The sequence below is a fragment of the Symphalangus syndactylus genome, chromosome 7 (genome assembly GCF_028878055.3).
Source record: "Symphalangus syndactylus isolate Jambi chromosome 7, NHGRI_mSymSyn1-v2.1_pri, whole genome shotgun sequence".
In the NCBI taxonomy this organism is placed as follows: domain Eukaryota; kingdom Metazoa; phylum Chordata; class Mammalia; order Primates; family Hylobatidae; genus Symphalangus; species Symphalangus syndactylus.
This window is the reverse complement of record NC_072429.2, coordinates 10,453,883-10,474,296: the sequence shown is the minus strand read 5'-3', so window position 1 is coordinate 10,474,296 and position 20,414 is coordinate 10,453,883. Positions and strand designations below refer to the sequence as shown.

General features: G+C 58.8%; 1 protein-coding gene across 12 annotated transcripts; it reads left to right on the top strand.

The window, feature by feature from the left end:
- Positions 1–4,385: 4,385 nt before the first annotated feature.
- PDLIM7 (PDZ and LIM domain 7) lies at positions 4,386–19,118 on the top strand. Of its 12 annotated transcripts, none has more exons than XM_063642564.1 (14): positions 4,423–4,501; positions 5,479–5,585; positions 9,277–9,428; positions 9,519–9,549; positions 9,961–10,130; positions 10,536–10,556; positions 10,809–10,945; positions 11,049–11,085; positions 12,030–12,184; positions 12,328–12,562; positions 13,691–13,871; positions 18,322–18,442; positions 18,530–18,645; positions 18,782–19,118. In XM_063642564.1, the coding sequence occupies exons 2-14, from the start codon at positions 5,490–5,492 to the stop codon at positions 18,866–18,868; spliced, it is 1,539 nt and encodes a 512-aa protein (XP_063498634.1). In that variant the 5' UTR covers positions 4,423–4,501; positions 5,479–5,489; the 3' UTR covers positions 18,869–19,118. The 12 variants fall into 12 exon arrangements, with proteins under 12 accessions (XP_055141143.1, XP_055141145.1, XP_063498634.1 ...); XM_063642566.1 differs by having other exon boundaries at positions 4,427–4,501; positions 10,012–10,130; XM_055285165.2 differs by having other exon boundaries at positions 4,427–4,501; positions 12,123–12,184.
- The last annotated feature ends 1,296 nt before the right edge of the window (positions 19,119–20,414 follow it).

Genomic DNA, 20,414 nt, shown 5'->3' with positions numbered 1-20,414 from the left:
CCTGTAAAAATGTCCATGCATGTTCTGTGAGTGACCTACCAAGAGAATAAAAAATTTTTAAAATCAAATGCCCATGCCTGGGCCCACACGCAGAGGCTCTGATTTCATCAGTCTGGGTAGGTGGGGTCTGGGCATCCATGCTCACTGGATTTCCAGATGATTGTATTATGCAGCCTAGGCTGGGAACCACTGGCCTCAGCAAGCCAGTCTTTCTCCAGGTGTCACAGACCCTCTAGGTGCTAATGACCCCGAAGATCTGTCTTCAGTGCACACCTCCCCCTGAGCTCCAGATTGAGGAATCCCACTGCACACGAGACATCTGGATGTGGAAAAGGCATCTCCAGATCCCCTGGGTGAAAGGGGGTTGGGGGAATGGAGACTCTGGTGTTCTTCCAGGATGTGTGTGGACACAAAACTCAAAGCCTGGAGGGATGCTAGAGCCATAGGGAGGAAGATTTCAGGTCACTTATTCATACAAGCACTTCCTGATGGGTAAGGTCTTAGAGCAAGCCGAGGCCAAGAGGCTGGCAGTCAAGGTGCTGCTGCAGGCACCCCCACTCCCTACAGTGGCAAGCCCAAGCCCAGCCCCTGGCAGCTCAACAAATCCCAGGACACATTGAAGGTCACCCAGAGAGGGGCATGGCTAGAACCAGAGCCCAGGACTCTGGGTACCCAGCATGGCATCCTTTCCTTCATTACAAGTCTGAGCTGCTTTGTTTCCCAGGGATTTCTGTGATACTCCAAGGGGACTGTGGGAAAGAAAGTCCTGGGAAACCACCAGGACTCTAGAGGCCTGGCCTGGAGCCTCAGGAGTCTCAGCCACCAGAGGGCGCTGGGTCCCTGTCCAGGTCCAGTTGCTACGCAGGGGCTGCCTGTGCTGGAGGCTCCCCAGGGGACACAGACCAGAGCCTTGCACCAGCCCAAGGCATGGGAGCCTGGGGTCCTCTCTGCTGGAGGACTGCCAGGACCCCCAGGCTGCCACCTCTTCCTTTGCTCATTTGCTGTTTCACTTTGTCAATCCTTTCTTTCTTCGTGTGTTCATTCACATCCACTGTGTGCAGGCCCTGGGGAAATGTTAGATGAGACGCATAAGCTGTGTGTCTTCATTGTCCTAACAAAGAACACGCCCTGGAAAGAGCACCGCAGAGAGTCCCCATTCCCCCCTCTCCCTCCACACATGGAATCTGGAGATGCCTCTTCCACATCCAGATGTCTCTGGTGCTGTGGGATTCTTAAATAAACAAACACTTCATACAGAATGTGAGATGATGGAGATGCTATGGCGAAAAATACAGCAGAGGGAGGGCCTGGTGTGTGATGCGGGTGAGGCGTCCAGGGATTGCTGTTTCAGCTGTGATCAGGGAAGGCCCTGGGAGGAGGCAACATCTGAGCAGAGACCTAAATAAAGTTGGAAGCCTGTTGCTGAGATACCTGGAGAAGTGTTTCAAGGGCCGGGCACCGGGCACGGTGGCTCAGGCCTGTAATCCCAGCACTTTGGGAGGCCAAGGCAGGTAGATCGCTGGAGGTCAGGAGTTTGAGAGCAGCCTGACGAACATGGAGAAACCCCATCTCTACGAAACATATAAAAATTATCCGGGCACGGTGGTTCATGCCTGTAGTCCCAGCTACTCGGGAGGCTGAGGCAGGAGAATCACTTGAACCTGGGAGGCAGAGGTTGCAGCGAGCCGAGATCACACCACTGCACTCCAGCCTGGATGACAGACTGAGACTCCGTCTCAAAAAAAAAAAAAAAAAAAAAGAAAAGAAAAGAAAAAAGAAAAAAGAAAAAAAAAAGAGAAGTGTTTCAAGCAGGGGAACTGGCAAGTGGAGAGGCCCTGAGGCAGGAATATGCTTGGCCTCCTGGAGGAAATGTGAGTGAGGAGGTCAGGGTGGCTGGAGTGGAGGGAGTGAGTGGTAGGAGTCAGCCCCAGTTTCTTCGTGTTCTGTAGGTCTTAAGGACTTTAGTTTTATTTTGAGTGCAATATGAGCCCACTGGAATGCTAAAAGCTGAGAGTGACATGGTGGCGTGATTCTGGCTTTAAAAATATCATTTTGGCTGCTTCATGAAGACTCTGGAAGGGGCAAGGGTGAAAGCAGGGATGCCCGTTAGGAGACTGTTACAGGGGCGCAAGCACAAAATGGCAGTGGCTGGGACAATGGTGGCAGCAGCGGTTAGATGTGAACATGTTGAAGGTGGAATTTGCAGAATCTGGGGGAGAACAGAAGAGAAAGGAAGGATAACTTCATCGTTTCTGCTGAACCAGTTGGATAAATGTTGGTGGCACTTCTTGAAGTGAGGAAGGAGTTAGGAAGGTGGGAAAGGCACAAGTTTGAATTGGGCCATGATGGTCTGAGATACCTAGTACAGTGGTTCCCCAACCTTTTTGGCAGAAGGGACCGCTTTCATGGAAGACAGGAAGACAATTTTTCCACAGACTGGGGGTGGGGTGGGGATGGTTTCAGGATGGTTCGAGTGCAGTACATTTATCATTAGATTATTTTATTTATTTATTTATTTTTTGAGATGGAGTCTCGCTCTGTCACCCACGCTGGAGTGCAGTGGAGCCATCTTGGCTCACTACAACCTCTGCCTTCCGGGTTCAAGTGATTCTCCTGCCTCAGCCTCTCAAGTAGCTGGGATTATAGGCATATGCGCCACCACGCCCAGCTAATTTTTGTATTTTTAGTAGAGAGGGGGTTTCACCATGTTGGCCAGGATGGTCTCGAACTCCTGACCTCAAGCGATCCTCCCTCGCCTCAGCCTCCCAAAGTGCTGGGGTTACAGGCGTGAACCACCGCACCTGGCCCATTTATCATTAGATTCTCATAAGGAAAGAGCAACTTAAATCCCTCGCATGCACAGTTCACAATAGGGTTCACGCTCCTATGGGAATCTAATGCTGCCGCTACACTCAGCTTCTCTGGCTTGCCGCTGCTCACCTTCTGCTGTGCACCCCAGTTCCTAACAGGCCACAAACAGGGAGTTGGGGACCCCTGATCTAGTAAACATCTAGGCAGGGTTTTGGATAATGGAGTCTGGAGTTCCTGGGGAGAGGTCAGGCTGGCCATGAAACATGGGATGCCTTGGCATATAGGTGGTGTTGAAAGCCACAGGACAGTACGGGGTCTTAGGGGGTGAGCATAAAGAGGCGACATCAGATGGCCAAGGCCAGAGGCAGAGGAGGCTGGGAAGGAGGGGCCAGTGGGGCAGGGGGAAGCTGTGAAGCCAGGGAAAAAGGGTGTTTCGGGGAAAAGGATCAACCTGGACCACTGCTGCCCCTAAGCAGGGCAAGATGAAACTGAACCACCACGGATTCCATGGCCCGATGGCCTCCAGGCCACAGGGGACCTTGAGAAGAGAGACCTCAGGGGACTGGTGCGGACAAGAGCCTGCCTGGCATGGCTTCAAGAGATAACTGAAGGAAAGCAAGTGGAGACGCGATAAATAGACAACTCCCCGGAGGAATTTTACTCTCAAGAGGAGAATTAAAGGGTAGTAGCTGGAGAGGGATGTGGGGTCAAGAGAAGGTCTTTAACGATGAGAACTCTCACGGCGGTTTGTGCAGAACAGGGTGGGTGGAGAGAGGGGAGAACTGCAGCGACCATGTCCTAGGAGGAGCTGATGGGCCGGGACCACCAAGCGAGTGGAGGGTGGACGCCCCTTCCCTCACCCCGACACCCGCACGCGCTCAGTGTCCGCGCCACCGGCCGAACGCGGGGCCGGGACTCTGAGGACGCCTCCAGGCGGCGCAGTCCGCTCTGGCCAAGGTGGAGCGGGACGCGGCGCTTCCGACGGTGCGCGGGTCGGCTCGGGGTTGCAGGGATGCGAGCGAGGGCAAGGCCTGCAGGCCAGGGACCCCCGGCGTCCGCTCCTGCCCTGTTTTCCTGCCTTCGGTAGAGCGTTGCGCAAATCTAGCTTTAAACGCCCCTGTCCCCCTCAACTTCCCGACCTCGACCTGTCTCCCCCAGCCCCTCTGATGTAGAGATTCTGCAGTCCCCGAGGGTTGCGCCTACGATACCGACCCTCGCGGCAGCCCTGCGAGGCGAGTATGATCGTCCCATTTTTCGGAGTAGCAAACTAAGGTTCAAAGACTACTAGGGCCCAGGTCGGTCTGGTTTGAAGGTCCGCTTTCCTCTCCCTCCGCCAGCGAGCGGTGCGAGGGACTGGGCGAGGCAGCGCCTCCCTAAGGAGGCGACCCGCAGCTCCGGCCCGTTCCCGACTCCGCCCCGCTGCAGGGCCCGGGTCGGCGAGGCCTCTCAGCTCGAAGCCCGACGGGACTTGGTGATTGGGCGGGGCGGAAGAGCTGGGTGGGGCCTTCCACCATCGGAGAACGTCTAGTGGGCGTGGTCGTCGCGACGAGGGCGTGGCCTGGTGCCCCGCCCCCGTCCGCGCGCTCAAAGTGGAGGGTGGCTGCGGGGGCGGGGTCAGAACACTGGCGGCCGATCCCAGCGAGGCTCCTTGGAGCCGGACCCAGAGCAGCGCCCTGGCCGGGCCAAGCAGGTATCGACGACCGCGCGGGGCGTCTTGGGCTGGACCAGGCGGGCGCCCGGGGCCTGCTGAGGACCACAAGGGGCACTGGGGGTCGTGGTCCAGGCTGTGCTTCCTCCCGCTGGCCCTGGCCCCTGCCCCCGCCCCCGCCCCCGCCTTCCTGCCGCTAAGCCGGCTGCGGCGGGGCCGATTGGCGCCTGCGCCGCTTCCTGCGGCCGGGGCCAGTCTAATGCATGGGGCCCGGGCGGGGGACCGGGGGAAACTGAGTCACGTCGGTGTGGGAGCAGTTCCGTGTGGGAGGCACCACCCCCACTGGGCTCGGGGAAGAATCCCCCTCCAAGCCATGCTTTAGGGTCCCAGCCCCCATCTGTCTCCACAGGGGCCGCACCCCACTCCCGCCTTCCCCTTCTTCAGCACCCAGGGGTCCTGCCCTGGCTCCCAGCAGCCTGGACTGGTCCCAGAATGGCTAGGAGGATCCGCTGCAGCCGCCTCCCTCCCCTCCCCCTCGCGTCTCAAGCCCCCGTGTGCTCCCTCCGCTGGCTCTCCGCACAGTGTCAGCTTACACGCCTTATATAGTCCGAGCAGGCTCCAGCCGCGGCCTGCCTGCCGGGACCTGGGGGCGGGGGAGAGGAGAGCCGGCCCCTGACTCACTCGGCCGCCCGAGGCTCCAGGCTGGCTTAGGGGGAGGCCGCGCCAGTTTAGTCCCTCGGCCCACCCCTGGTTGCAAAGAACCTCAAGCCTGGATTCAGGCACCCCTCACCGTTCCAATCCCAAGGGGAGGGAGGCTGCTCCTGTCTTTCAAAAGTGAGGTCCGCCAGCCAGCAGCCCAGGCCAGCCTGACAAAATACCTGCCTACTATGTCTTGGGTGTGCTCAGGGGCTGCCCGTGCCTGCCTGGCCCCTGTCCAAGGCTGGTATCCTGAGCTGGGCCGGCCTGCCTGCCTGCCCGCCCACCATGCTGGCCACTCGCCTTCTCTTCTCTCCTCTCAGGAGCCGGCATCATGGATTCCTTCAAGGTAGTGCTGGAGGGGCCAGCACCTTGGGGCTTCCGGCTGCAAGGGGGCAAGGACTTCAATGTGCCCCTCTCCATTTCCCGGGTGAGCCTAGGTTTGGGGAGAGGGCTCCCCCAGCGGTCTTTCGGTGCTCAGGTCTCCAGAGGGTGATGGGGGGAGTCCTAACAGGAGCTGGTCAGGGGCCAGCAGGCCAGGAGATGCCTAGGTCCAGAGATGTAGTGGTACCTGCCCGCCACAAGGGCTCCCAATGAGGTGGATACTGGGAGGGAGCACCCAGGCTTCTTCAGCCCTGCACTGTACCCGATGCTGTTCTCCCAAGCTCCTGTGGCCACCTCTGAGGGCTGGAGGGAGGCTCATTGTGCAGGATGGGAGCCTAACATTTCCAGGAGGTATCTAAACTTGAGGTGGCAATGCTTGGGGCCAGGCCCCAGGCAGGACACTGTGACTATAGGATTTCACTTCAACCTCACTGCTGCCCAGGGAATAGCAATCGTCATCCTGTTTTTCCAGAGGAGAGAAGAACTCATGGAGAGGTGGCGGGGCTCGCTCATCGAGTCCACGGTGAAGCAGGGATTGGAACTGAGGCACAGCATGGCGTGCTTTTTTGTGGGTAGAAGGGGTCTCTCCCCAGCCTATGTAAGGACCCACATCCACTGTTCCCATTCAGGATGTGGTGGCCTTTGACCCCAAGCAGAAGTGTAGGACAGGGCTCCATTCTAGGGGCTTAACTTCAGCTTCCAAGAGCCTGCCCTGGTGGGGGTGGAGCTGGAGGCTGGCTCCTCCCTGTAGCAGGGGGATTGCCTTATAAGCCCAAGAATGCAGCCCCACGCTGGGATGGCCAACAGTGGCTGCAGTCTGCAGAGCTGAAAAGGGCTGGCCTAGGCCTGGCCCCCTGAACCCCACTGGTGGGCCTCTCAGCTGGTCACCAGGCTGCAGCTCCAGCTGTATGGTCCAGTTGTGAGACACAACAAATTACCTGCCCAGAGTGGGTGAGGCCAGCCTGGGGGCTGGCATCTCTGACTGGCCTGGGGGTCAGGAGGGGGTGGGGACTTCCTGCCCCTATATCCGCCTGCCCTGAGAGACCCACCCAGGCGCCGGGTAGGCAGGCAGATGTTGTCAGGCCTGAGGAGGGGCTCAAGGTGGAGTCTGTCTGTGGGAGCTGGGCGCGGGGGTTAGGGTAGGCAGGGCAGCAGCGCTCTTCTTAGGGGTCCTTCCATGGCATTCTCCTGGAACCTGCCCCGCCAGCAGGTAGTGAGGCAGTGGTTGCCCTATCACACACATCCCCCTACATAGCCCTCACACAGCCCTGAAACCTACCTGACATCCTGCTCCCTGCGAAAGTGCTGGCCCAGTGTGTCTGGGGAGCCTGAACCTCAGTTTCTTCCCTGATGGAGATGACTTTCAGATATGGCCTGTTGGGGGCACTCCGGGCTCCGGCTCCCTGGTCAGCATCCCTGGCATGTGGGCGGGGCCACTAGCTGATCCCAGCCCTGGAGTTGGACCTGGGCCCACATGGGTGGGTGAGGTGGGCTTTTCTGAGTTAGGCCAGCCCCCTCCCCCTCCCCTGACCCCAGAATGGAGGGAGGTGGGAGGGGCGAGGGCTGGCTGTGGGCCCAGGCCTGGGAGATGAGGTAACGTCTGGGACTGGGGGGCTGGGCTGCTCAGGCTGACTCACCCCCACCTCATGCAGGGTCCAGCCCCCTGGCTTTTTCCCTCCTTGGTTCCTCTGGCCTTACCCTGCCCTTGGCCTGAGCCCCTCCTTGCCTCTCTCCAGCCACCCGCCCAGCACTGTCTCCTGCTCTCCTGCTGCCCTCCCCACGCTCTGAACACCCCTCATCCTCTATGCTTCTTGCCCTCCTCACTCTGGGAAGGGAAGCCGTCCCCGCCCCCACCCCCTCTCCAGGAGCCAGCTAGCTGCACCCCAAGACCCCCACCTTGGGCTCAGCCCACAGCTCCCAAGAGCCAGCCCTGTGGGCAGGGAGTGGCTGGGCCAGGTTTCCCTTCTACTGACTCACCATGACCTTGAGTAAGTCACTTCCCCTCTGGGGTGTCACTTCCCCACGCACGGTATAAGGGATTGATTTAGTTGGATTGAACTAAAGGTGAGGGAGTGGCTCAGGGTGTCTCCAGGTGGGCTGACCCCTCAGTTGGGCCCCCATGCTCAGCAGAGGTGGCCCAAAGTGGTGGAGCCTTAGGGTCAGAGACACTTCCTGGCCCTGCCTCTTACTAGCTGGGTGACTTGAGGCGAGTTGTTTAACCTCTCTGTGTACGTTTGCAAGTGCAAAATGGGTAAAATCCCAGATTACTCCACAAGGTTGTTGGAAGATTCAGTGTCAATATGTAGCATACTTGGTGCTCAAAAAACTGAAGCAACTCTTCTTATTTAGTGAGTGAGGAACGGGCCACCGAGCTCTCTTAGCCTTCTGACCTCCTACGCAAGCAAGAGGTCATATTGAGCCCAGCTCGCCTTTCTTTTCCCGGTGCTGTCAAGCTCTGTGCCTGGCTGCCCTGCCGTCTGACATCTCTCTGAAACCTCTTGCCTCCCCTCTCCCTGCCTCAGCTCAGTCTGTGCACTGACCCACCTGAGGAGCCTCCTGGGGCAACTGGTAGCCTGGACCCCCCAGATCCCCCCCACCCAGTGAAATTGTCTTCCAGCACTGCCTCACAAAAGCCTACTTGATGCAGTGCCAGGCCTCTTGCCAGATGGCTGGGTTGTCCCTTGGGCTGGGACCCAGTCAAGCTGCCCTGCCTGTGTTGCTGGGGCTGGGCTAGAGGCCTGGAAGGGGTTTATCAGGGTCACCCTCTCAGGGCCTGGGAGATACCCACTCCCAGACATTAAAACTGCCAGTGGCCCCTCTACCCTCAAAGCCAAGTCCTGGTCCCTTCCCCTGGCATTCAAAGCCATCGTAAGTGAACTCTCACCCGCTAGGCAGCACACCCCATTCTCCTTTACGGAGGCCCACCGCTTCCTCGAAGTCATTCCTGATGGTCTCAGCTCATGCTGGTGGCAGCCATTTCTCCCAGCCTACTGTCTCTACTCATTGCCACAGGAACCAGGGACTCCCAGCTCGAGAGCCTGAAGGATTGGGGTCAGGGGAAGTGGGCAGTCGAGGGTTTGGGAGTGACAGCCACGTATGGCCTATGAAGCCCCAGCTGTCAACTTAGGTCCCATTCAGGCAGTGTTCACAGGGAACCAGGAGATAACAGGGCCTGTTCCTGGCTCTCGAGGGGTCCCAGCAGACCCCTGTAGATGGCCCCCGACAGGGTGCTGGGGGTAAGAGGTCCCTAAGAGCCCTCGGTGGTTTCAGGGAGGAAGCTTTCCCCACATGGGCCAGAGGGCATATCTGGTAGGTGGAGTGGCCTGGGCAGGAGGCCAGCAGGAGCCTCAAGGGCAATGGTCCTCCTGAGAAACTTGGGCTTTAGCCTGAGCGTGGCTGTTTGTGGACATCCTCGCAATTTCTGGACTGTGGGGGAGGCTGGTGGCGGTGAATAGATAAGCATCGTGACTGGGGAAGCTCAGGTGAGCGCCACCTGAGGGAGAGGGTCGTGGGGGTGAATGAATAAGCAGTGTGACTGGGGAAATTGTGAAGCTCAGGTGAGTGCCACCACCTCCTGGGTTGCTTTAGTGTCCAGCAGCTGCCTAGAACTATGTTGAATGAAGAGCTGTCTGGGTTCTGGAAGTGGGGCAGCTTTGGGTGTGGCAGTGTTACCACCATCAGCCTGGCTTGGGTCTGCAGGGTCCAGGGCCTCGGTCACTTTGCTTCTCTCTCCGCAGCTCACTCCTGGAGGCAAAGCGGCGCAGGCCGGAGTGGCCGTGGGTGACTGGGTGCTGAGCATCGATGGCGAGAACGCGGGTAGCCTCACACACATCGAAGCTCAGAACAAGATCCGGGCCTGCGGGGAGCGCCTCAGCCTCGGCCTCAGCAGGTATGCGGGTGGGCATGGATGGGTGCGCCAGCGCTGGCAGTGGGGATCCCCCCGGGCCCGGCCCGCTGTCACGCTTTCCTTCTCCTCCAGGGCCCAGCTGGTTCAGAGCAAACAGCAGAAGGTACGAGGCTGGCCGGGACATCGGGGCGGTGGGCGGTGTGGGCTTGGACGGCCAGGCCTGCTCTCCCTCCTGGCACATTCTCGGTACCCCAATCCCTGGCCGGGAGTGGAGGGCAGAAACCGGAGCTAAGGCGGGTCTAGGGCCCTGGAGTTGAGCCAGGGGCTGCCGCACGGTCCTGGCACCACGCATGTCCGCCTGTCTGTCCGCCTGCTGCCTCCCGCCGCCGGCGCTGCGTGCTCGCCCGCACTCGGTCAGCCCTCAGTCCTGCGTGGACGGAGATCACCACTCCCAAATGAGCCTCTTGAAACCTGAGTCGTCCTCTCCCCGTAGCCTCCAGACAGATGTGGGGGGTGGGGATGGGGGGCTGGAGCTGCCGCTGTCCTCTGCTGCAGGCGCCCCACTTCCACCCAGGCCCCCACCCTACCCTGCCCGCCCGCCCTGCCCGGCTGTGTCTCTGCCCAGGCCTCCGCCCCCGCCGCGGACCCTCCGCGGTACACCTTTGCACCCAGCGTCTCCCTCAACAAGACGGCCCGGCCCTTTGGGGCGCCCCCGCCCGCTGACAGCGCCCCGCAGCAGAATGGGTACGTCGGCCCCTGCCCGCCCGCGCCCGCGCCCGTGCCCGCGCCCACGCCATCAGGCCCCCTGTGGCCCCACGCCCGCTGCCCGCTGCTGCTCAGTCTGTGCTGCGCCCCAGCCCGGCGGAACCGTGCGGCAGCGACCCCTGGCGGCCGGGGTGGGGCTGCAGGCACAGGGTCCCTCCCGAGGCTGTGGCGCCTTGCAGGGTACCGCCCTGGGGAGGGGTCTCTGAATGAGGCCGCGCCCCTCTGCTGGCGGCTGGGGGTTGGGTTGTGGTGTCGGGCCAGCTGAGCCCCAGACACTCAGTGCCGACTTGTCCCCGGCTGTTCTGACCCCTCCCCGTCTTTCTTCCTCTCCTGTGTCTGTCTCTTTGTCCCTTTATCTGTCTGTCTGTCTTATTTCCTTCACAGGTGCAGACCCCTGACAAGTCAGTGAGCCCCCTCTGCCTGTCCCTTTCTTCTTCCTTTTGGCACTCTGGGTGGCGGCCCCTCCCCACCCTGGCTGCCCTCCTCTCCACTTCGCCCTCCTGTCCTCTCACCTACCCGCCCAGCAGGGCTCCTGGCCTCACCCTTACCCACTCCCTTCCATCACTGTAACCCAAACCCACATGCACCAAATCCTGGGAGGGGCTGCCCCCACCGCCCACCCCCAGTGTGGGGTTCTGAGCCACACCCTCCCCACAGACAGCCGCTCCGACCGCTGGTCCCAGACGCCAGCAAGCAGCGGCTAATGGAGAACACGGAGGACTGGCGGCCGCGGCCGGGGACAGGCCAGTCGCGTTCGTTCCGCATCCTTGCCCACCTCACAGGCACCGAGTTCAGTAAGTGCCAGCCCAGGGCAGGGGGTACTCTCCTCGCCCCCAGCCCAGGCGTGAGCCCTGACCCTGTGTCTTTTTTGGTCAATGCCTGCCTCTGCCCTCTCAGTGCAAGACCCGGATGAGGAGCACCTGAAGAAATCAAGGTACAGGGACGGGCACCAGCCCCTCTCCCACCTCCTGCCTCTTCCATTCCAGCTACTGCCCTGTGTCTACTCCTGAGGCTCCCAGCTGGGGCTCTCAATTCTCCCTTCCTTCCTTCCTTCCTTCCTTCCTTCCTTCCTTCCTTCCTTCCTTCCCTTCCCTTCCTCCTTCCTTCCTTCATTCCTTCCCTCCCTCCTTCCTTCCCTCCTCCCTCCCTGCCTCCCTTCCATCTCTCCTTCCTTCCACTTCTTCCTCCCTCTCTCTCTGCCCCTCAGGGAAAAGTATGTCCTGGAGCTGCAGAGCCCACGCTACACCCGCCTCCGGGACTGGCACCACCAGCGCTCTGCCCACGTGCTCAACGTGCAGTCGTAGCCCGGCCCTCTCCAGCCGGCTGCCCTCTCTGCCTCCCTCTTTCTGTTCCTCCTGCCCAGGGCACCCCCTTAGTGCCTCCAGCTTCTGCCTACCTCACCCCCCACTTTCCTGCCCCCGGCCTGAGCCTGCTGCTGGCCTGGCCCTGGCCACCCACCTGGGTTCATCTGACACTGCCTTCCCTCTTTGCCCTATGGTACTGCTGTCTGCCAGGTCTGTGCTGCCTTGGGCATGGAATAAACATTCTCAGCCCTGCTTGCTCTGCTTGTCTTCTATCTTTGTGGACCTGGTTTGCATTTGGGTTGTGGGGGTGTTTCGTGGTTTGGACTCAGTTTGGGCCCTGCCGTCCTCATTTTCAGTGGGAGGGGGTACCTGGCAAAGGGGCCCTGCCCTGCCATCACAGATGGCTTCCTGGCATGAGGGGAGCCCCGGGAGCTGCCTCAGAAGCAGGAGCCCTGCCTCATCTCCCAGCTATAGACCACACACCAGCTAACTGGATGTTGCTAGGAGAAGCTGCCCTTCCCATCCCTACCCCAGTGGGACCTGGAATCCAACTCAGCAGTTTCCATGCCCCCAGGCATCTCCTGTGGGGCCAGCAGGACCCCGGTTGGGGGGTGGGGCCATGCCAGGAAGCTCAGCCATGCAGGGCCTTGAATGGCAGATCTTGCAGCCAGGTGCCCAGGACAGAAGCCCCAGCCCCAGCCTCATCTACACCCCAGGAGCCCTGGCCTGGTGAGAGGGAGTGGGCTCGGGCCTGGGCAAGGGTGGGCAGCCTCCAGGGGCATGGGGGTGGTGGGCTTCTGTCAGCTGCCTGGGGCTCCACCCCCGTCCTTTGGGGTCCCTGGGCACCCCTTTAGAGCCACTTTCCCCGGCAGGCCCTACCGCCCCCAGCCCTACCAGCCGCCCGCCCTGGGCTGTGGACCCTGCGTTTGCCGAGCGCTATGCCCCGGACAAAACGAGCACAGTGCTGACCCGGCACAGCCAGCCGGCCACGCCCACGCCGCTGCAGAGCCGCACCTCCATTGTGCAGGCAGCTGCCGGAGGGGTGCCAGGAGGGGGCAGCAACAACGGCAAGACTCCCGTGTGTCACCAGTGCCACAAGGTCATCCGGTGGGTGGCCTGTTCCCATCCGACTCTGGCTTTCCCATCTTGCAGCCCAGCCCCACCTGTCTGCCCACCCGTCTTGCCTCAGCTGCGACTGGGGGGAATAAGGATTCAGTTCCCAGCTGGAGTAGGAGTAGGGACCTGGGCTGTGTCCTCCAATTCTTAATCCCACGCTACCTACCCCAGCCCACCCACAACAACTGCTAGCAGCATCTGCCCTGGCAAAATGGCCGAAGGGCCAACCGTAAGCTGAAGCTGCACCCTACCTTTGCTGCTCTCTGGGCAAACAGGGTACCTCTGCCCCTCCTTCCTGCTCTCTGTCTCCCTCTGCTCTCAGAGCATACAGGCCTGGAGCCACTCCCTCTGTGCACTGCCCCATGGGGCCAAGTAGAATCGAACACCCCCTAGCATCAGCGTGCTGGATTCTAGAGCCTTCCTAGTCCTCAGGCCTGGCCTGCTCTCGACTCTGTCAGCTCTTTTTTTTTTTTTTTTTGAGGCAGAGTCTCACTCTGTCGCCCAGGTTGGCATGCAGTGGCGCGTTCTTGGCTCACTGCAACCTCTGCCTCCTGGGTTCAAGAGATTCTCCTGCCTCAGCCTCCTGAGTAGCTGGGACTACAGGCACCCCCCACCACGCCTGGCTAATTTTGTATTTTTAGTAGAGACGGGGTTTCACCATGTTGGCCTGGCTGGTCTCAAACTCCTGACCTCAGGTGATCTCAGGCCTGCCTCAGCCTCCCAAAGTGCTGGGACTATGGGTGTAAGCCACCATGCCCAGCCGACTCTATTGGCTCTTGCCAGGTAGAACAGGCAGGCCAGCAGGACAGGGCAGCTCCAGGGTTTGCCGATGGGCTCCTCAGCCTTCATGAGGCTCCAGTCGCCAGCCCTTCCTCCTGGGGTCCTCCCTGCTCTAAAATTGCCTCTCCTGTCACCAGCAGTTCAGTGTGGCGGGCTGGCTCTGCAAGCCTCATGGCTGCCACGGTCACTTCCCAAGCCTGTCTTCTACCCTATGTGGAAAATGGGGAGAATGAATTCTCCCTCCCAAGGCCTCCTGGTGGGTGGTCAGTCAACCTGAAGGGGGCCAAGACCCCTACCTCTCTGCATGCGCTTCCTCTCACCGCTCTCGCCTCCCTGCAGGGGCCGCTACCTGGTGGCACTGGGCCACGCGTACCACCCGGAGGAGTTTGTGTGTAGCCAGTGTGGGAAGGTCCTGGAAGAGGGTGGCTTCTTTGAGGAGAAGGGCGCCATCTTCTGCCCACCATGCTATGACGTGCGCTATGCACCCAGCTGCGCCAAGTGCAAGAAGAAGATTACAGGCGTGAGTAGGGCTGGCTGGCGGGGAGGTGGTCCCAAGCCTGTCAGTGGGAAGGAGGGCTGCTGGGAAACCCTCAGTCCGGGTCTCTCCCCGAGTGAGCCCTCCGGATCCTTACCAGCCTAATAACTGGGCTGCTGTACTGGCCTCACCCTGCATTAGTCAGGATGCTCTTAACAAATGACCATGTTCCTGCTGAGAAACCACCCAAGGCTGCAAAGAGCAGGAGGACCAAGCCAGGAGAAGCCCTGGGCCCTCCTGACTCCCACTTTGGGCTCTCCCTGCCCTGGTGAAATGACAGAACGGCCAGCTTGACACACTGAAGCTGCTCTGTCTCATGCTTCCTCCTTATTTCTGGATCCAGAGCCAGGGCTGCCAGGGGTAGCCAGAGAGCTCTGTGTGGTGATGTTAACATTAGTGAGGTTTACCTTGACCACGAGCAGTGGGAAACTCAAAATAATGGTGGCTTATTCCTCATCTAAAAACATCCAGGGGTGGGTGGTCTGGGACGGGTCTGGTGGACCCAGGCTCTGCCTTGTTGCTTGACTGTTGGCAGCACCTGCTTACTTACCACTTACAGTGCAAGATGACACTTCAGCCTCTGCCAAAATGCCCACATTCCAGCCGCAGGAAGTTGGAAGGAGAAGAAAGGGGACAGAGCCCCATGGTGTCCATCCTTAGCGGATGCTGCCACCTGAACCTCTGCTTCCATCCTGTTGGTCAGAACTCAGTCACATGACCACACCCAATGGCAAGGGAGGCTGGGAAATACAGTCTTTATTTTGGGCACCCATGTGTCCAGCAAAATTGGGGGTTCCATCAGTAGGCAAGAACAGGAGAATGGCCGAGTGTGGTGGCTGATGCTTATTTTTTTTTTTTTTTTTTTTGAGACGGAGTCTCGCTCTGTCACCCAGGCTGGCGTGCGATGGCGCGATCTCGGCTCACTGCAATCTCCGCCTCCCGGGTTCACGCCATTCTCCTGCCTCAGCCTCTCCGAGTAGCTGGGACTACAGGCGCCCGCCACCACGCCCGGCTAATTTTTTGTATTTTTAGTAGAGACGGGGTTTCACTGTGGTCTCGATCTCCTGACCTCGTGATCCGCCCGCCTCGGCCTCCCAAAGTGCTGGGATTACAAGCGTGAGCCACCGCGCCTGGCCGGCTGTTGCTTATAATCCCAGCACTTTGGGAGGTTGAGGTGGGCAGATCACCTGAGGTCAGGAGTTCAAGACCAGCCTGGCCAATATGGTGAAACTCTGTCTCTACTAAAAATACAAAAATTAGCTGGGTGTGCTGGTGCACCTGTAGTCCCAGTTACTCGGGAGGCTGAGGCAGGAGAATCGCTTGATCTTGAGAGGTGGAGGTTGCAGTGAGCCAAGATCGTGCCACTGCATTCCAGCCTGGGAGGCAGCAAAAAAAAAAAAAAAAAAAAAAAAAGGGCAAGGCACAGTGGCTCACACCTGTAATCCCAGCACTTCGGGAGGCCGAGACGGGTGGATCACGAGGTCAGGATATTGAGACTATCCTGGCTAACACGGTGAAACCCCGTCTCTACTAAAAATACAAAAAATTAGCCAGCGTGGTGGCGGTCACCTGTAGTCCCAGCTACTCGGGAGGCTGAGGCAGGAGAATGGCATGAACCTGGGAGGCAGAGCTTGCAGTGAGCCAAGATCATGCCACTGCACTCCAGCCTGGGTGACAAAGCGAGACTCTTGTCTCAAAAAAAAAAGAAAAAGAGAAATCTGCCTCCCAGCCTTGGGCTTCCACCCTACCAGCCCACAGCCCTGGTAGAGCCCCCTCTCCCACCAGCTCAAAGGCCAAATTCCCTCACTGTGACCTTGCCTGCTCCTCTAAAACAGGCAACACCAGACAGTGAGAAGAGCCAGCCAGACATAGGCACAAAACCTGTTTCTGTGATCTACTAGCTGTGTGAGCAGGGGCTAGTTGCTCTCTGTGGGCCTCACTAAAGAGAAGGGTGGCACTATGCTAGGGCCAGCACAGTTGCAAGGTAGATGTAAGATGGGGTACAGGTGTTGTGGAGGGCAGAAACGCACCATCCGAAAGCTACATGTCACCCACACTTATGTCTTGCTTGGCCCACACTGTTTCATTTTAAAATCAGTAGCCAACAATTTAAAAAATCAGAAGATTTGCCTGCATGACATAGTGGTTCATGCCTGTAATCCCAGCACTTTGGGAGGCCAAGGTGGGAGGATTGCTTGAGCCCAGGAGTTCAAGACCAGCATGGGCACCATAGCAAGACCCCTGTTTCTACAAAAAAAAAATTAGAAAATTAGCCGAGTGTGGTGGCATGCACCTGTGGTCCCAGCTACTTGGGAGGCAGAGGGAAAGTGAGATCTGCTTATTTCTTTATGTTTAATGATAGGGTCTTGCTCTGTTGCCCAGGCTGGAGTGCAGTGGCATGATCACTGCTCACTGCAGCTTTGATCTCCTGGGCTCAGAGGATCCTCCCACCTCAGCCTCCCAAATAGCTAGGACAAGAGGTGCCCACCAGCATGCTCAGCAGATTTTTAAATCTTTTTGTAGAGATGAGGTTTTGCTATGTTGCCCAGGCTGGTCTCGAACTCCTGGCCTCAAGTGATCCTCCCACCTTGGCTTCCCAAAGCACTGGGATTACAGACGTGAGCCACTGCGCCCAGCAGATTTCTCTTTAACACCTAGATTTCAACCTGAGCCAGGCAGGCATTCCTGAATGAACCAGTAGTACTGCTCCCAGAAGAGGTGCTCCTCCGTGTGACACAGTCCCCACTTGGCCCTTGCAGGGATTGGATCTGGGATCCCTGGATTTAAACTCAGGGCCATCCTCATAACAACCTCACAAGGCTGGGATTAGCTTCCCGGTTCACAAGGGAAGAAACAAGACTTGAGAAGGTCAAGGTTGGCCAAGCCCACAGATCTCGGACCCTCATACCGCCTTGAGGCCGCATGCTGCTCTCTGCCTGCTCCAGATGTGAATACTCCTGGCTTGGCTGGCCCCGAGGGTCCTAGGGATGAACAGCCTCGCCCAGGGAGAGCTCAGCCCCTTGTGCCTCTGCCCCCTCCCACCTCCTGCGGAGCCCAGTCGACTTACCCACAAAGGGCCAGGCACTGTGGGGATAGATCAGCTAACAAAACAGTTGATGCAGGCCGGGCGCGGTGGCTCACGCTTGTAATCCCAGCACTTTGGGAGGCCGAGGCGGGCGGATCCCGAGGTCAGGAGATCAAGACCACGGTGAAACCCCGTCTCTACTAAAAATACAAAAAATTAGCCGGGCGTGGTGGAGGACGCCTGTAGTCCCAGCTACTTGGAGAGGCTGAGGCAGGAGAATGGCGTGAACCCGGGAGGCGGGGCTTGCAGTGAGCCGAGATCGCGCCACTGCACTCCAGCCTGGGTGACAGAGCGAGACTCCGTCTCAAAAAAAAAAAAAAAAAAAAAAAAACAGTTGATGCTTCCTGTCCTTCTGGACCTTACATTTTGGCTGGAAGAAGAGGGGAGAGGCAGACTGTAAGCAATAAGAGCAATGAGTAGGTTGCCTGGAAGTAATGTTAGATCACATTACGGAAAACAGGAAAGAGCAGAGCAAGAAGTGCTGGGGCGTGGTGCAGGGAAGGCAGCTGGCTGCTGCTGGTGTGGTCAGAGTGGGCCCTCGTGGAGAAGACTGCATTCGAGCAGAAACTTGAAGAGGGTGAGGGGTGAGCCGTGAGATATCCGGGGCAGAGCAGTCCAGGCAGAGGGGACAGCCGGTGTCAAGCCCAGGACAGGAGCATGCCTGGTGTGCCAGTTTCAGGCACGAGGCCAGTGTGCAGAGGCAAGGTGAGAACCCAAGGGAGAGCAGTGGAGGAGACGGGCGGGAACGAGGTCAGACCTGCTGGCCTCCAGTCTCTGCATGGGGCTTGGCTCTTGCTGGGAGCAATGGGAGGCAGCACAGGGTTTCATGCGGGGGGATGTAGCCTGTCTCGGGGTGCAGGGGCCTGCTGTGGCAGCTGGGACCAGAGAGAGGAGTTCGTAGGCCAGTTGTATGTGGTCCCAGGGGCCAGATGGCCGTGGCTTACCTTGCTTCAGGGAGGCTGTGAGAAGCACTCAGAATCTGGATGTGCCTTGGGCGTGGGCCCCACTGGATTTCCTGGTGGCCCTGGTGTGGGGTGTGATAGGAGGGTGTGTTTGGCTGCAGCAGACAGGAGAATGGAGTTGCCATCCATGTGATGGGGATGGCTGTGGGAGGAGAGGTTTGGGGTGAGGGAATCAGGAACTGAGTGCTGGACATGGCAAGTCTGAAGGCGCAGTGGCCGTCCACTCAGAGACCTTGGACTTGGAGATGGAGGTGTGGGAGTCCTGAACAGTTAGATGTAGTGTTTACTGTGAGAAGCAACAGGGCTCGCAGCCAGCCATCCTGTGTTCCCGTCCCAGGGGACGGCGGGAGGGGCCTGAGCCTGCCGAGTGACTGGCACCTCCTTCCAGGAGATCATGCATGCCCTAAAGATGACCTGGCACGTGCACTGCTTTACCTGTGCTGCCTGCAAGACGCCCATCCGGAACAGGGCCTTCTACATGGAGGAGGGCGTGCCCTATTGCGAGCGAGGTACCCACTGGCCAGTGAGGGTGAGGAGGGATGGTGCATGGGGCAGGCATGAATCCAGGTCCTCTTTCTCTCTGCCCCCATTCTCAGACTATGAGAAGATGTTTGGCACAAAATGCCATGGCTGTGACTTCAAGATCGACGCTGGGGACCGCTTCCTGGAGGCCCTGGGCTTCAGCTGGCATGACACCTGCTTCGTCTGTGCGGTGAGAGCTCCGCCCCTCGAACTCAGCCCCAAGCCCACCGGCCCTCTGTTCGTTCCCCGGGAGATACAGGAGAAGTTGGGAAGGGGCCTCTCCTGCTGCCCCCAGTCCCATGTGACTGGGCCTTTGCTGTCCTTAGATATGTCAGATCAACCTGGAAGGAAAGACCTTCTACTCCAAGAAGGACAGGCCTCTCTGCAAGAGCCATGCCTTCTCTCATGTGTGAGCCCCTTCTGCCCACAGCTGCCGCGGTGGCGCCTAGCCTGAGGGGCCTGGAGTCATGGCTCGGCATTTCTGGGTAGGGCTGGCAATGGTTGCCTTAACCCTGGCTCCTGGCCCGAGCCTGGGGTTCCCTGGGCCCTGCCCCACCCCCCTTATCCTCCCACCCCACTCCCTCCACCACCACAGCACACCGGTGCTGGCCACACCGGCCCCCTTTCACCTCCAGTGCCACAATAAACCTGTACCTAGCTGTGTCTTGTGTGCCCTTCCCCTGTGCATCCGGAGGGGTAGAATTTGAGGCACATGGCAGGGTGGAGAATAAGATGGTTTTCTTGGGCTGGCCATCTTGGTGGTCCTTGTGATGCAGACATGGCAGGCTCATGGTTAGTGGAGGAGGTACAGGCGAGACCCCATGTGCCAGGCCCGGTGACCACAGACATGAGGGGAGCCACTGGTCTGGCCTGGCTTGGAGGTTAGAGAAGGGTAGTTAGGACGGGCATGGTGGCTCATGCCTATGATCCCAGCACTTTGGAAGGCCAAGGCGGGCAGATCGCTTGAGGTCAGGAGTTCGAGACCAGCCTGGCCAACATGGTGAAACAACGTCTCTAGTAAAAATACAAAAATTAGCTGAGTGTGGTAGGGTATGCCTGTAATCCCAGCTACTCAGGAGGCTAAGGCGGGAAAATCACTTCAACGTGGGAGGTGGAGGTTGCAGTGAGCTGAGATCACACCACTGCGCTCAAGCCTGGGTGGCAGAACGAGACCCTGCTTCAAAAAAAAAAAAAAAAAAAAGAAGGGTAGTTGTAGTTGGGGGTGGATCTGCAGAGATACGGTGTGGAAAACAGCAATGGCCACAGCAAAGGCCTGGAGGGGCCAGCTGCCGTCCAAACAGAAGGTGGGGCTGCATTGGGTAGCCCTTAGGTCCTGGGAGGTCACAAGTGCCAGGCAGTAGAGCTGGGGCTGTCTCTTGAGGGCAGGGCAGGGCACGGCACATCAGAGTTTGAAATAAGTTTGTGTTGTGTTATAGAAAAGAGGCCCCAGACACTGAGGGAGTGCAGGAGGGAGGCTGGGAGGAGGAGTTGCAGCAGCGGCCTAGGGGCGGGGGCCAGGCAAGGGAGGGGCAGAGAGTAATATGGCAGAGATGGGACCCAGTGGCAGGTCCGGGGGATGAGGGATGGAGAGCCTATACCAGACAGGCTCACATTGTCTTCCGCGAACCTCCTAGCAACCTTGCGCCATGTCTGCAATCTCTTACTTCATTTTTTCTTTTTTAACTTTAATTTTTTTTGTTTTTAAGAGACAGGATCTCCCTAGGTTTCCCAGGCTGGTTTCAAATTCCTGGGCTCAAGCAATTCTTCCTCCGTAGCCCCAAAGTGCTGGCATTACAGGTGTGAGCCACCATGCCTGGCCCACTTATTTTCCAGATGAGGCACAGAAAGGTTGGGAGACTTGACCAAGGTCACGCTGTCATTGAGCCATGAGCCAGACTAGAATCCGGGCCTGAAGCTGGGTGCACTGTCCCAGGACTGGCTGGCATTCAGTACCATTTG